This window comes from Corylus avellana, chromosome 2 (assembly GCF_965113065.1).
Source record: "Corylus avellana chromosome 2, dhCorAvel1.hap1.2, whole genome shotgun sequence".
In the NCBI taxonomy this organism is placed as follows: Eukaryota; Viridiplantae; Streptophyta; class Magnoliopsida; order Fagales; family Betulaceae; genus Corylus; species Corylus avellana.
Window position 1 is genome coordinate 24,254,439 of NC_142491.1, and position 14,887 is coordinate 24,269,325.

Consider the following 14,887-nt stretch of genomic DNA (forward strand, 5'->3'; position numbering starts at 1 on the left):
CGTTTTGTACACGCTCTTTACTTGGACGGCAGGCTGGCTTGCCCCCCTAGTGATCAATTTCCCTAACTTTCTTTTTATGTTCTCTTCTTCTTTCTCTTCTACTTAATCGTTCTCTTGTATACTTCCTGTGTACTTGGGTTGTGCCCCTCTGCGCTCTTTAATGCATCATTACTTATAAAAAAAAAAAAAAAAAAAAAAAAATGTCTGCAACTTTCAGCCAATAGGAAAACAACATTTTCAAACTTTAAATTTATATAAACCCTATATCAATTCTCTCACCATAACAAATCCTAAAATTATAACTTCTATCCTAAAGCCTACCACCACAAGTGCCTGTAGACAGGTTTACCTAAAACTATCCTATGTAAGTTGGCTTCCTCTCTAATGGTAACCCCCAACCCACCCTCCTCTCCCCACAGCCCCCCAAAAAAACACAAAAAGGAGTAAACATGAAGAATCATGGACACCATCTAAGATATTACACTCCTAAGAGCTTAATTTGCCCATAACCAAATTATGATTATAAATTTTCCTGATGTTTCTTTGCCTAAATCTTTATAAGGTCTCACTAATTTATTTCTTTTCAAAAGGAAAGTTTCTTCGGGCTATCTGAAAATAGCATTTTCAATAGCCATCAACATTTAATACACCCTAAAAAACCATCTCAAGAACACCCTGGACTGTAAATGATTTGGAGAATCATGCTACACAGACACATCAAAATGAGTGAAGTATCCATGTAGCATAGGATCTAAGCATGCATAAGGACAAAATTAAAGAAAAAATTAAAAGAGTGAACAACATTAGTAAGATAACAATAATAATGATGGTGGCAAAGTGACAAAAGAACACACAAGTAACGGAAACATAGTTTCTTTCAGCCATTTACATGCTTTTATAATGGTAATGAATAGTAAAAATCTGTGGACAGAATGGTGGTAAATTGACCAAATGATAACATCATTCAAACCAAGTTTGGCATTTTTTCTAAAATAAAAACTGATGTAGAATTATTTCAGTGACTTGAATGATTATCTTACTCATCAAAAGATGAATGATTTAAGTCTCCTGTTGAGAAAATCCTCTACCCTCCCAACACAAGTTCCTGAGTTCTATTACTTAAGACGAAAACCTTGGGGTAAACCTGGCAATGAAGCAAATGCAGGTCAAAGTAAGATCACAGACGATAAATATTGCCCAAGCCAAATCCAACTGGCCAACTCATTTCTATTTGGAGATATTCAAAGGAGTTAATATATGGACATCCCCTGAAACTGGGTCGAGAGTCAAACCAAACCACTTTGACCTACACATGCGAGTCCAAGTAGACGCAGCCTGCTATACTTGGAGAGATTTACGCTACTATTATGAAAAGAAATAAATTTTTCAACGTTATTCAAAGTGTAGTCCATGACCCAAGATTACCCTTTCAGCATATACAACAAATAATAAGAATAACTACCAAATAATAGCTCATGACAAGTCAGATTCAGCAACACTCATGGTTTACAAACCTTATATAACTCAGCCTATGGTAATATCTGACACACTGCTGCAGGTGCTAGCACCCTGCCCTCAGTTTCAAATAATCCATAGTTGACAGTCAAGGTAATCAAGGTTTTAGTTGGTTAATACATTAATCATCCTATATGCCTCCTAATTTGATGCATGTACAATATACGCATGACTTCCCCTAGATCAATACTCTTATTATTATTTACACAAAGCAAAACTCATGACATTGCACAACTGGATGTTGCAAACTCAATGTAAGAAAACATTGCATGAATGCAGATAGAAGGCGCAAGTCAACAAACCTCCAAATCTTGCAGGACCTTCTGGGGGTACTTGTGCATAACTAAGATTATAAAACTCCTTTGTTTGATAATTATAAAGATACCCTGCAATGAAGTACCAAAAGATGCTTAGACAAAATAAAACCATCAACTAAATCAAACTAACCATACAAAAAAACACATCAACTGGCTCAATCCATGCTTCATATTAATGCTATGATAATTCAACACAGATGGATCATGTCCAACTGACCATCAAAAGGTCGATTCTAGAGTTAGCATTGATTTACATCAGAATATACAATTAAAAAAAAAAAAAGACAACCACGCTTCACTTCAGCCACATGAAAATTAGAGACATTTAGAAGGAAATAAAACAGCTAGCATGGGTCAACGGATGTATAGAACTGCTAGAACCACACACAAGTTCGGTTAAATACCAAAAGAAGGCCATTTAACAGAAGCATTATGATTCGAACATGTGCAAAGAGGACATAGAAAGAAAGACAAAACAACCAGATATTGATTCAATGAGAGATGTTATTCATAAACAAATGGGACTGAAAAGTATTGCCTTAAGATACCCTGCAATGAAGTACCAAAAGATGCTTAGACAAAATAAAACCATCAACTAAATCAAACTAACCGTGCAAAAAAACACATCAACTGGCTCAATCCATGCTTCATATTAATGCTATGATAATTCAACACAGATGGATCATGTCCAACTGACCATCAAAAGGTCGATTCTAGAGTTAGCATTGATTTACATCAGAATATACAATTAAAAAAAAAAAAAGACAACCACGCTTCACTTCAGCCACATGAAAATTAGAGACATTTAGAAGGAAATAAAACAGCTAGCATGGGTCAACGGATGTATAGAACTGCTAGAACCACACACAAGTTCGGTTAAATACCAAAAGAAGGCCATTTAACAGAAGCATTATGATTCGAACATGTGCAAAGAGGACATAGAAAGAAAGACAAAACAACCAGATATTGATTCAATGAGAGATGTTATTCATAAACAAATGGGACTGAAAAGTATTGCCTTAATAAAATCATATAGCAATGGAAAATTGCTTTTTGTACCACAACAAGAGGATCATAGACTAGATCATAATGTGTGACAAATTGACATCTGTTTATACATGTCAATGCAATAATGACAGAAAATAATAATTAAATAAGAAAAAGAATAACAAGAAGATAGTCTAACAGTGTGAGAGTGATTGAGATTTAACATATAAACATGTAATGTGATGCACCCAAAGAATCAGATGCTACCTTGACCAGGAGAAGTCAATAAACTATTCATCAAAATAGTATCATATCCGACAATTCTGTTTATGAGGAGTTGCTGCCACCTGGCAATAAGAAAATATCCATTCAGTTACATTCTAGTACATAGCTCCTATACGTATACACATATAACTCAAATTCTAAAGTACAACAACAGTTTGACAAAAATGTTAAAAATATGATGAAGTTTAACCAAAATGATGATACAAATGCCAGTGTTAAGCTTTTAATTGTCTCAACCAAGCACAAATCTAGTTATAAACCTCGTATTATGCCTAGAAGAATGTTAGGACATTATCTTCCAAAAAAAGGCATTGACACAATTGTTTTCAGTGAGTCTAGCTTGTCAACAAACAAATAAACTCTAAACCACAGATGTTCTTAATCTGTACTCTAGGTTTTGAACTACAGACACTTGGATTCCACAAAAAAATTAATAAATCTTTCTTTTTGATAAGTACCACAAAGATTAAAATTTCAAAATAGATATCCAAATAAGAATTAAAAACTCGGACTTAACAAAGAAAATTATTGAAAAAATAGGTTCTTCAGAAAAATTGTCACTTCCAAGCTCAATTCAAACCACCCCGACAATGGTTAAGTTATGTTTGGAAGATATAACCTGTTTCCAAAACAGGAATGCCGAGCTGATATGCTAATGTTAACAGTACGAATATTATGGCGAGACTTAGCTCCTTCAGGTAGCAAGAAATATCCCTGCAGGACAAGCACTATTAGAACATTGGAAATAACAAAGTATAAGCAGAAATACGGAATCAGAGTATATGCAGAAAAATTTCATAAATTGCGAGGAACAAACAAATAAGGTGAACAATCACCTTTTCCATAGTGTATATATAAGTTGGTTCAAAGGCTTTGCTTCTATTCTCAAGCCATTGCACTGAAACAGATGCAAAAACCATGATCAGAAAACAAGAAATATATGGTACAACTAGGGAAATTAGAAGAACAGGTGAAACTATCCGGGTCAGCTCATGAATTCTTCCATCATAATTATATGATTGCCTGCCCTTTTTTTTCTTTTTTTTTTTCTTTTGCCAGATTGTCACAGGTCTATAAAAGCAACAGTTTAAGAATATATGTACACACACAGATATATATATATATATATATATACACGCATCTTGATATGTTAAGAATTATGATTTTTGGGAAAAGTCCACATACACTCTTTACCACCTAATTGACAATGTCTCTCCACCCCAAACTTTCAATTAAGACAATGTTCCCTCTAAACTACCAAGAAATTGACAATATCCCCCCAAGGCCAGCAAAAAGACAAAAATAATCCTAAATTTTTTTCAATAAGACAAAAATGCTAAAATAAAATTGGAAAAAAAAAACAATTTTTTTTTTTTTTTTTTTCTTTATGAAAGAAAATGAAAAAATTTAAAATTTTCACACCCTGGGTTTTTACCTTTTATTTTTAAAAAATAGTTTTAGTTTTTTTTATTTTATTAAGGGTATTTTCATCATTGGGAGACATTGACAAGTTTTGGTAGTTTGGGAAAAACATTGTCTCAATTGAAAGTTTTTTTTTTTTGGGGGGGAGGGAGGGGGACATTGTTAAATTGAGTGGCAATTTAAAGAGAGTATGTGGACTTTTCCCATGATTCTTTTACCAAATAGTGCTAACAAAGTCTTACATTGCCCATTTAGCCTTTCATAATGACTAAATAATTCAAATTTTCCAAAATTTAAGATAACCACTCATGTTTTGCCCTAATTCCCCATATCATTTCCATATTGATTAATTAAGGGGGAAAGCCTTTTATTGAGTTCTCCCAACTTCTTATAACAAATACACAATAAGAAGACATTCTACAATACTAGAAACTATGAGGAACATCTGACTTTTAGTCTTCTGAGGCATAACAGAGCTTTTGAGGAGCTTGATTGACTCTAATGTGTGAGGGGTCTGCGTAAATGGGGAATACATGGGTACCCTTAAGGCAATTCTTAAAATCCAAAGAAAAAAGAAAAGCTCATGGCCTTATTTCTTCTGGTTGCCTGAACACCAAAGATAATGGCTTATCTCAGCACACAAAATTCACAAATGCCAGACAACAATAAATAAAAAAAAAAAAAATCTAAAAGAATCAAAAGAAACCCTAGGAACCACCTCCAAAAATATGGGATAGATGATTCGGACACAATGCAGAGTGTATAAATAAGTACTTTTGAATATGCCTTATTGCTAATTTTTTAATATAAAAAAAAAAAAAAAAAAAACACTAAAGGGCATAACATATGCATAAATAAAAAAATTAGTTTTGAAGCAAAGAATAATTTTCTTTTTCACTCTTGGCAACAACAACTTTGGGCTACCTTCACTTGGTCAAAAGAAGCAAACCGAGCAAAAAAAAAACAAAACCTGCTGTAAGCCACGTGCTAGGCAAATCCTCAATCAAATGAGAGTAACTAATTTTAAAGTATGGCCTCACTATTTTTTTAACAAAACACCCGTCCCCACTGGAAAAGAAACCCTTAAGTCCCTATCTCTTTCCTACCAAGCATGTCGTCATGCTCTCTCTCAAATGGCAAATAAAAACCTACACGAGCACTCCATATTCTGCCTTGTCTCACCGTATTCTATATCCGATATGTATCAGATATAAAAATGATTGATATTTCCATGTATTTATGCTTCATAGAAGAAACCTAAGAGGATCTCAATAAGAAGAAAAAAATTGTGTAGCAAAGATACATAAATAAGCAACCAATATGCGAAATTAAATGCAATCATCTCTCTGCTATGTACACCAGTGGCCAAAACAGCGCCTTTAACCCCAAGGCTAACACTTTTAACTTATGGATATCTATCTAATACCTACCCAGCCATATCCTGCAGTATCCATATCAACTACATATAAAACTACGAATACCCTTGACAATTCTCTGTTGTGCTTTTAGAAAGAAAATCTCAGTAAGAAGAAAAAGACATCTCGGAAAATGTACATAAACAAGGACCTGACATCCAAAATTGAATGCAGCCATCTCTCTACCATAGACACTGGATGGCCAAGACAGGACTTTTAGTCCAAAAACTGACTTCTTCTCTTAGGTTAGCTTTATTTTTCTTATGCATTTTGTGCCCTTCTTTTTCCTTTTCCTTTTTTACCTAAGCATCTGCTACATTAAATTAAATGCAATCATCTCCCCACCATGGACATCAATGACATAGGCAACACCATTACGCCCAGAGCTAATCCATCTTAGGTTTATTTTATTTTTCTTCTCGACAAAAAATATTATTGAAATCAGAGAAAAAAAAACCGGGCTCTTAGAGACATCATTTCTGGGTTCAATGCCAGATCTGGAATTTAATCAGATCATTTCTTCTGGCTCATAGACATAAGCGGTGGATTCATGCAATAGTTTGAAATTTTATAATGTACATTTGATTAAATAATACAAAAAGAAGAAAAAAAAATGGTGCCCTAATATTACAGGTTGGAGCGATTGAACAATATTGGGAGCATGAAAGAAATAACCTACTTTTAATTAAGATTTTATTAAGATAAGAAAAACAAGGTGGTTCAATGCCTCCTCAATGCTTAGCAATAAAATTATCCCATACATTAACATATGACACCCCCCCCCCCCCCCCCCCCCACAAAAAAAAAAAAAACAAAAAAAGTGAAATAGCCACTTGATTTTTTTTTTTATCTCCAAAGGGCCTGGCAATTGGTTGGGCCCCACTCAAACAATCAGGTTTGGGTCAGTATGCGCATTCAGCACATAATGTCACAAGGTCGATATATAGGTTAATGATAATTATTCACCTGACCCACCCAAAGCCGCTCTTTCCAGCCCTAAACAATGCAGCTAGCAAAAATAATAACAATGACCTGACTAGGAAGATGACCAAAATACACTCATTTCATGGATTTTCTCCCGTTTATATTTTGTCAATATTTGACAACCTAGAAGCTGAAGCAAGATTGAGTACCAAAATAGTAAACTAGCATTCTAGAATTACATACTCTAGGTCAGCAAGTATGAAAAGAGGACTCACATCAAGCCAAGTGAGGACAAAAGCAATTCTAAGAAAAGAAAATTCTTCATCACTTGACCTAAGTGATTTCAATTTATTCATAACCACTACAGCTCTGCAACCTGATAATAGTGAACAAGCAGAACTAAAAAGATTGGCACTTACCTGCATATGAATTAAGCCGGTCCAAATGAAGTATATGCAACCACTTGGGAATGTCAATATTTAAATGTATTCCTGCAAGATTCTACAATTAAAAAGTAAAATTCAGCAAAGAGAGATTAGGCCTTGATACAAGAAATCAAGTAATGACCAACTATGGTACAGACTCTAGGTTTCTCCACATAAACCATTTAGAAATTAAAATATTTTCAGAAAACATGGATGGAAAAACATGTGAGAAAGATAGAGATGGGCGAGAGTAATTGAGCAAGAAATGCATCAAATACTGAAGGTACCAATCAGTCCTGCTTGCAGACAAGAAGAAAAATTAAAACCCCATCTGTTAAGAGTTCATCACACTCCAAGAATAGAGTATGCAGGAGAATAATATAGAGCATGTATTGAAAATCAAATAAAGACAAGAATTAAGAAAAAATAAATAAATAAATTTAATAAGATGACATAATAGACATGAGCACAACTTTTAACTTGATCACCCCCCCTACCCCCCCCTTTCTTCCTGACCCACCCAATATTTACACAATTTTCTTTTCTATTGCCAAGGTAGATACTTATATGTAGACATATTAGATTTGCCAAAACAAGAAATCTAGGGGAGACTTAGGCTCATGCCACAAGCATCTGCATGACCAAATTCTAGCCCCATGTCTTCTTCCAGTATATCATCAATAAATAACTAAAATTGAGCTGAAAAAGATATAAAAACAAATAATGTAACATACATTCACAGAATAAAAAGGCATCAAAATGATAGTATCATTAAGTTCCAGAATCAATAGTATCTACAAAGCACCCAGGCGGACAACTGTAACAAAACACATGCTCATGAAGGAAACCCATAAACACAAGAAAGAAAAGGGAAATGCAAGGCAAAAAAGTGCCGATCAAGACCGAAGGGGAATTAACATCACTACAAGTAAAGCAAGCAGAAATCAGAATGACACTAGCTATTTCCATAATTTGGTAATTAAAAAATGGGGCTATTGTATTGAATACTATGTCTAGCACAACACAAGAACATTTTATTGATTTACTCACCCACAGTTTCCAGAAACTTCTAACGACCTGCATTGCATGTCTCCAAATGAATAGTAGACGCTTGTACCACTTTTTGCCGAAGTGAAATATTGCTGCTTTAAATGTCTCTCTAGCAGATACAGGGAAACTACTACGTCGTTCCTCTTTATCAATTTTCGTGGCTGCATCATCTACTGTTTGCTTAGGGCTTTGACTGCTCACCGACAGTTCTGCTTGCTGCTCAAGAAGTTCATTGTCAGTCTTCCAGAACTTCCATGCTAGTTTGTCCCTTCTAGCTCCAGAACCAATCCAATTTAGCCAAAACTTCGCAGCCAAAAATGTCAATCCTTCTCCATCCACATTTGCACCTTCTAATTTCTCCTTCGCAGTTTCCATATTAGGGAAGTCTATCGCATTAGATTCAGACTCATTCTGTGACCACAACCCTGCACTAGTTATCTACACCAAACGTCACAATTGTTACTTAAACATGACAGTTTGCTTAACTTAAGAAATAAAACCAATAGCATATGTTAAACGCACAGTGAATCTCACAATTTCATCTCCATAGATCTCAGAAAAAAAAAAAAAAAAAAAAAAGTGATAGATTTAAGTTCTAGAGTAAAAAATATGAGTGACCAAAAACAAAACTGAATATGAGGCCCAGAAATCTGGCCCGGATACAACAATCCAATTAATATGCATTGTACTCAACTTGTAACTAGTTGGTACTAACAAAATGCTGTAAGAAGTTTCAGCACAACAATAGGCAATGCCCCATAAAGAAGAGGAAAAAAAAACCTTAAATACATTACGGACATAGAACTTTCTGAACCAAATCAGAGCTACATAAATACCAAAGCAAACAAATTGACATGCCATGATGAAAAAGTTACACCATAATCTTTTTCCTATTTCCCTCGACAAAAAAAAGGGAATAAAATTAAGAATTAATAAATAAAACTAAGATGCCTAAGGACATGTTGCCAAACCCTTTTGGTAATCAAAAACTACTAGCTGCAGATGGAGAAAGGATATGATCTGGTAGCCAGTCAAGGCACAGCAGAAAGAGTGAAAATACCAGGAAGCAATTGCAGGATGATTAAAAAAAAAAGTTAAATTCAGTATTTAGGTGTCAATCTGTGAAATCCCCAATCCCAAAGGAAGCCAGCACAATGATGTCAAGCCCACTTAGTAACTTGCCACAATGAAGTAGTTGCAAAAACATACAAACAGCGCTAATTTATCAAAAGTACTAGACAACATATTACCTTAATTTGGATAAGCTGGGCTTCTGTTATTTCAACTCTAGAGAGCTCACTTGAACAGCCAGGCTTCAAATGCAAAAAAAAAAAAAAAAAAAAAAAAAAAACATAGATTTTAGTTAGAGCACTATGAAATAAACCAAGATGCCTTAATTTGGTAAATACACAAACTTAAACAAAGGGAAGTAATGTTTGGAATTTTGTAATCAACCAGCCATTATTATGACTGAATCACTACCTTATATGAAATACATCAACTGCCAACAATGAAACTGTGGAAAAGACAACGTTAATGATGAAAACAACAGTTACTACTTAAGGGAACAAGGATCTGTTCTTCCATGCCTCTTCCAATGTTTCTTGAAATGGGCATGTATTTAACTTTCATTTCCAATTCAGCTATTGTATTGGTTACCAACCAAAGTGCAATCAAGAGTTAACTTTACCAGCCTAAGTTAACCAGCCTTCCTCAGCTAACATTTATTTTTTTTTTTTTTTTTAACATAAGTAATTCAATATCATAAAAAGGCCCAAAGGGGCATAACCTAAGTACATGTGGATAGGCCTGTAAACAAGCCGAGCTTGGGTGATTAGTGCCTATGCGAGCTCAGCTCGTTTGCACCATAGAAGAGCTTCAACTCGTAATGAGCTTAGGAACCCTAGCTTGGCTAGGCTTGCCAAGGGGAAAACCTTGTGCAAGCTCAAGCTCGTTCATTAGCCCAGCCAAGCGCCTTATCGACCACTCAGCTCGGCTCGGCTAATGGGATTGTGAGAGAAAGAGAAACAACGTGTATTTTGTGATTTCAACGTCGCAAAGCTTCTATGGTGAATAGCCAGCACATTGCTTCTCATCCGCATCATCAAGGACTACCTTAATTCTTATTAACGTTTCTCTCCACCTGTACAGCTTCTTTCGAAGTCCCTGTTAGCGTGCAAAGGAGAACACCTTGCAAGATGCCATTCGGTAAAAGAACACATCAAGGAATGCAGCAAGGGTTGGCTCTCCCGATGCCATGGTTTTCTTTGAAGAAAGGAATGAATCAAGAAAGGATGAAGAGAAAACAAAGAGGCAAAAGTAGAAGTAAATGGTTTCTTCTGAAAGCTAGAGCAATCTTGGATGTTCTTCTTGTGGCCAGAAAGTCAAATCGGCTAATTGTGGGGCCCTTGCTAAGATGTTTGTCATGTGAACATTCTTTCCCTTCAATTGTCACGATTCTCCTTCCACTTGAGCAATAAACTATAATTAAGAGAAAAATTAAAATGTTTCTGTTTTCGTCCAGTGTGTGAGGATAGATTGTGATGTGAAACTGTTTCCCTAGTTTGGACGGCTGAGATTGTTTGATCCTGCTTTATGTGGTTGCCCTTGACTAATTAGGTTGATAGATGGATAAAAGCTCACTATTTGAAGTACTCAATAGAGTACAAAAGATTACCTATTTAGTGGGATCTCCGTACATACAGCTGGCGAGGTAGACATCTAAGAGAGAGAGAGAGAGATTTAGTTCAGTTTGGTTTGATTTAGTTGTCTAATGGAAGGTTTGAGTATGGGATTTGTAGAAGAGTAGAAGAATATATGGGCCTATTCTAATGACACGAAGTGAAACTTCCATTTTCCTTGTTTTTATTGATGGGATATATTGGGAGGTGGACGTGGATGTTACCAAAGAGATAAATATGGAACTAAAATTTTGTTCAAATTTTAAAGAAATTTTTTACATATATATTAATATATATGTACATATTAATAAATATGTACGAGTCAAATCTTATACAAGCATGTTAACAAACATTATTCGAGTCGAACCGAGTCTTATACGAACATGTATCGTTTTAAGTATTGATTTGTTTTACTTATAAAAAAAAAGAAAATGTATCGTTTAATAATCGAGTCTAGTTTCGAGTTCATGAATAGCCATTTAATAATCAAGTCGAGCTTAACCAAACCAAGCCCAAGTGAGTTCACAAGTAGCTTGTTGATTTATAGCCCTACATGTGGAGTATACAAGAGAAACATCAATCACGAAGCAAAGGAGAAACACAAATCATTAAGAAATTAGAAAAACGAGAACAGTTGTAACAAAAGAAACTCAAAAATTACAATCAAAAAAGGAAAAATCAAGAAAATAAGATGGTAGACTGCCCAGAGCATAAAAATAAAGCTTTTAACTTGACCACCAGCCGCTATGGCTCTGTTTGTTAATGCTTTTTAAAAGGAGTTTTTAGCTTTTTGTTTGAAGTGTTCTAATATGACATAAATGTGAAATTAGTTTCGAGTGTTTTATGTTTTGGATTATTTGTTAATGTTTTTTGTTTTTACAAAAAACAAAGGGAAGAATGAAAAAGCATTTACAAACAAAGCCTATATTATTATGCCATCTAGAAACATGTTTGACTATTAAAAAGATAATGAAAACAATCTGATAGAAACTTGGCCAAATAATTACAACAATCTATGACTGTCATTTCTCAAAAAAACCAACAGCTGGAAAAAGAATCCAATTTCTATAACATTATCTAGATAATGTTGATAAGTCCATTACCGTGAAGTTACAAAAGAATGCATAATTCTGACATAAAAATCCAAGCAACCAGAAACGGCAGAACTTGAATTACTTAGGTCTCATTTGCTAATGCATTTTAGGACTGCTATTTGCTTTTTAGCAAAAAAAACAAAAGCATTAACAAACAAGCACAAAAAACGCTCACAAAACACTCAAAACTACATCAAAAACCAAAAAGAAAAAGCACATTCTAAAAAGCATTAGCAAAATGCTTTGCAAATCTAATGAAAACAGTAAAATAACACCCCCATCACACTGTGCTTGAAACCTAAGCTGTTGGAACACTACTGATGTCATTTTTCTAATTATATTCTTCTCCATTTTTTGGGCTACTGATTACAAATTAGACTCATACATGTGTGAGTAAGTGGCCAAACAATAAGAAGCTAGTAGAACTTGCTCATGATTTCAAATAGTTGCACAAAGCATAACTTGCTATTCCTACAAGTCAGTCCCACTTCTCAAAAGTAGCTGAAGGGTCATCTAGAGTAAAAGCAAGCTTCGAGCATGATATTTCTTTTTTATAAGTAATCAAAATATCATTAAAAGCGTAAAATGCCCCATGTATACATGAAGTATACAAGAGAAAACACCTAGTTAGCTAGAAGGAGAAAAAAGAACAATAAAATCAAGAAAACACCTAGTTAGCTAGAAGGAGAAAAAAGAACAATAAAATCATGATAACTGAGCACCAGGGGAGAAACAAAAGTAGCTGTCCAAAGAAAAAGAGTATAGAATAAGGACTCAAGCTCCACCAATGTCCTTTTGCGGTCCTCAAAATTTCTATCATTCATTTCCCTCCAAAGGCACCACAAGAGGCAATATTTAAAACCATCAAATTCATTTTTCACTACCCATTTATGGATTCATAGCTGTTAAACTTCCACTCTAAAAAAGTAAAATGCACGATCCAAGGAAGTACTAGTTACATCTGCACTATACCGTAAAAAGACTAGTATGTTACAATTGGAACCCTGCATAATCATTTATATAGCCCAATTTCACCTATTAAAGAGCTAATGTAGGACTTAGCATTCAATGCAATACCATCACAATCCACCCACCTAATCCAACACCTTCACAACTCACCTGCCCAATATGCAACTTCACTTTCCGATGTGTCAATAAAATCATACAATTTTGCATCCCACACAATATAGTTTGCTCAAACCCCCCATTAGAGGCACTAATTCTCCATACCCATTGTATGGGACTCATAGCTGTTATAAAACTTCTAATCTGAATGATAAAATCCTACAATTCTCGATCCACACCATACATTTTATTCCAGCCCTCATTGATGGCACTAATATTAGCACCCTCTCCAATTCCTATTCGCACCTAATGGATAAATGAACTCATAAGTTGCCTGTTACAGTAGAAATTGTCGTCAAATCCCCTTTTATTTCTCATAATGTTGGGATGAAACAGTAATGCGCTTACCTACTAACACTCCAAGCCCACTCGTTAATGGACACCCGTGCAAGAGCAACTAGTACTACTTATGGCAAACATAAGAAGGAAACCACAATGATATAGTCCATAGAAACCTATCTTCTTTTTCCATTTATCTCTCTTTCACTTTCCCTAATCATTTCTACCCACGGAAGCCAAAATGATCATCTAAAAACTAGAGAACTAATCCCTAGTAGATTAAATACCTGACAGTAGTTTATTCCACATCAAAAAATTAACCATGAATTGAAAATTGACAAGAAAGCAATTGCTGAATTGAAAATCCGACGCCCTCAGCGCAATCGAATAAAAGCATAAATCGAATTTTTGAATCGCTTAGCATGTCCAAACGACGTACCTGCTGAACGTAATTGGCGTGCATAACAACGAGAATGGAGAACAGGGTGATGGCGACGAAAAGGTAAAAGTACTCCAAAGCAGCTCTCACTTTGGGCCTCAGCATCTGCGAGAACCTCTCTTGCACGCGTATGAACGTCTGCTCCGGATCCATCCCTCTCTCTCTCTCTCTCTCTCTCTCTCTCTATCTTAGCGATGAAACGTGGGAAAACATGGGATTTTCCCCAGAAAGTGAGAATTTGCAGACCTCTTGCTTTGACTTTCTTAAATGGGGGAGATGAAAACGTCACTGTTTTTACCTTTTACTCATGACGTATAGTAAGATCGCATTAGAAATTGTTTCATGTCTATCGAGAAAAGAGAAAATTATTACTTTATGGGGAAACTTCAGAAAGCCCCCCTGAACTTCCAGCCAATTTGAAAAATTCTCCTGAATTTTTAAAACTCTCATTTAGGCCACCTGAACTTTCATTTTCTCTCACTTTAGACCCTTTTAACATTAAACTACGTCGTTTTGGGCTGAATAGGTATTGTAATTTTAGGAAACAAAACGACGTAGTTTAATGTTAAAAGGGTCCAAAGTGAGAGAAAACCAAAGTTCAGGGGGCCTAAATGAGAGTTTTGAAAATTCAGGGAGGATTTTTCAAATTGACTGAAAGTTCAGGGGGGCTTTCTGAAATTTCTCCTTACTTTTTACTTGTGATAATGTCTTGGGACAATATTTTCAAACTACTAAAATATTATTAATATTATCTTATAATATTAGTGAAATGATAAAAATGTTTTAATATATTTTTTAATAAGACAAAAATGTTCTTATAAATTAAAAAAAAAATTAAAAATCGAAAATTAAAAAAAAAAAACGAAAATTATATATATATATATATATATATATATATATAAACGGAAAATTTTATTAAAAAAAAAAAA

At 34.7% G+C, this 14,887-nt stretch overlaps 1 protein-coding gene across 2 annotated transcripts in view; it reads right to left on the reverse strand.

Moving 5' to 3' along the window:
• Positions 1 to 14,203, reverse strand: part of LOC132180791 (S3 self-incompatibility locus-linked pollen protein) — a 30,439-nt gene extending 16,236 nt beyond the window's left edge. The window contains exons 1-8 of one of the 2 annotated variants that reach the window (XM_059593741.2): positions 13,959 to 14,203; positions 9,591 to 9,653; positions 8,341 to 8,778; positions 7,285 to 7,366; positions 3,941 to 4,002; positions 3,724 to 3,818; positions 3,087 to 3,166; positions 1,818 to 1,901 (exon numbers count right to left, since the gene is read on the reverse strand). In XM_059593741.2, the coding sequence (XP_059449724.2) occupies positions 1,818 to 1,901; positions 3,087 to 3,166; positions 3,724 to 3,818; positions 3,941 to 4,002; positions 7,285 to 7,366; positions 8,341 to 8,778; positions 9,591 to 9,653; positions 13,959 to 14,111 (1,057 nt within the window). In that variant the 5' untranslated portion in view covers positions 14,112 to 14,203. The remainder of the gene's footprint in view (positions 1 to 1,817; positions 1,902 to 3,086; positions 3,167 to 3,723; positions 3,819 to 3,940; positions 4,003 to 7,284; positions 7,367 to 8,340; positions 8,779 to 9,590; positions 9,654 to 13,958) is intronic. The other variant, XM_088513258.1, reaches the window with a different exon arrangement.
• Between the last annotated feature and the right edge of the window lie 684 nt (positions 14,204 to 14,887).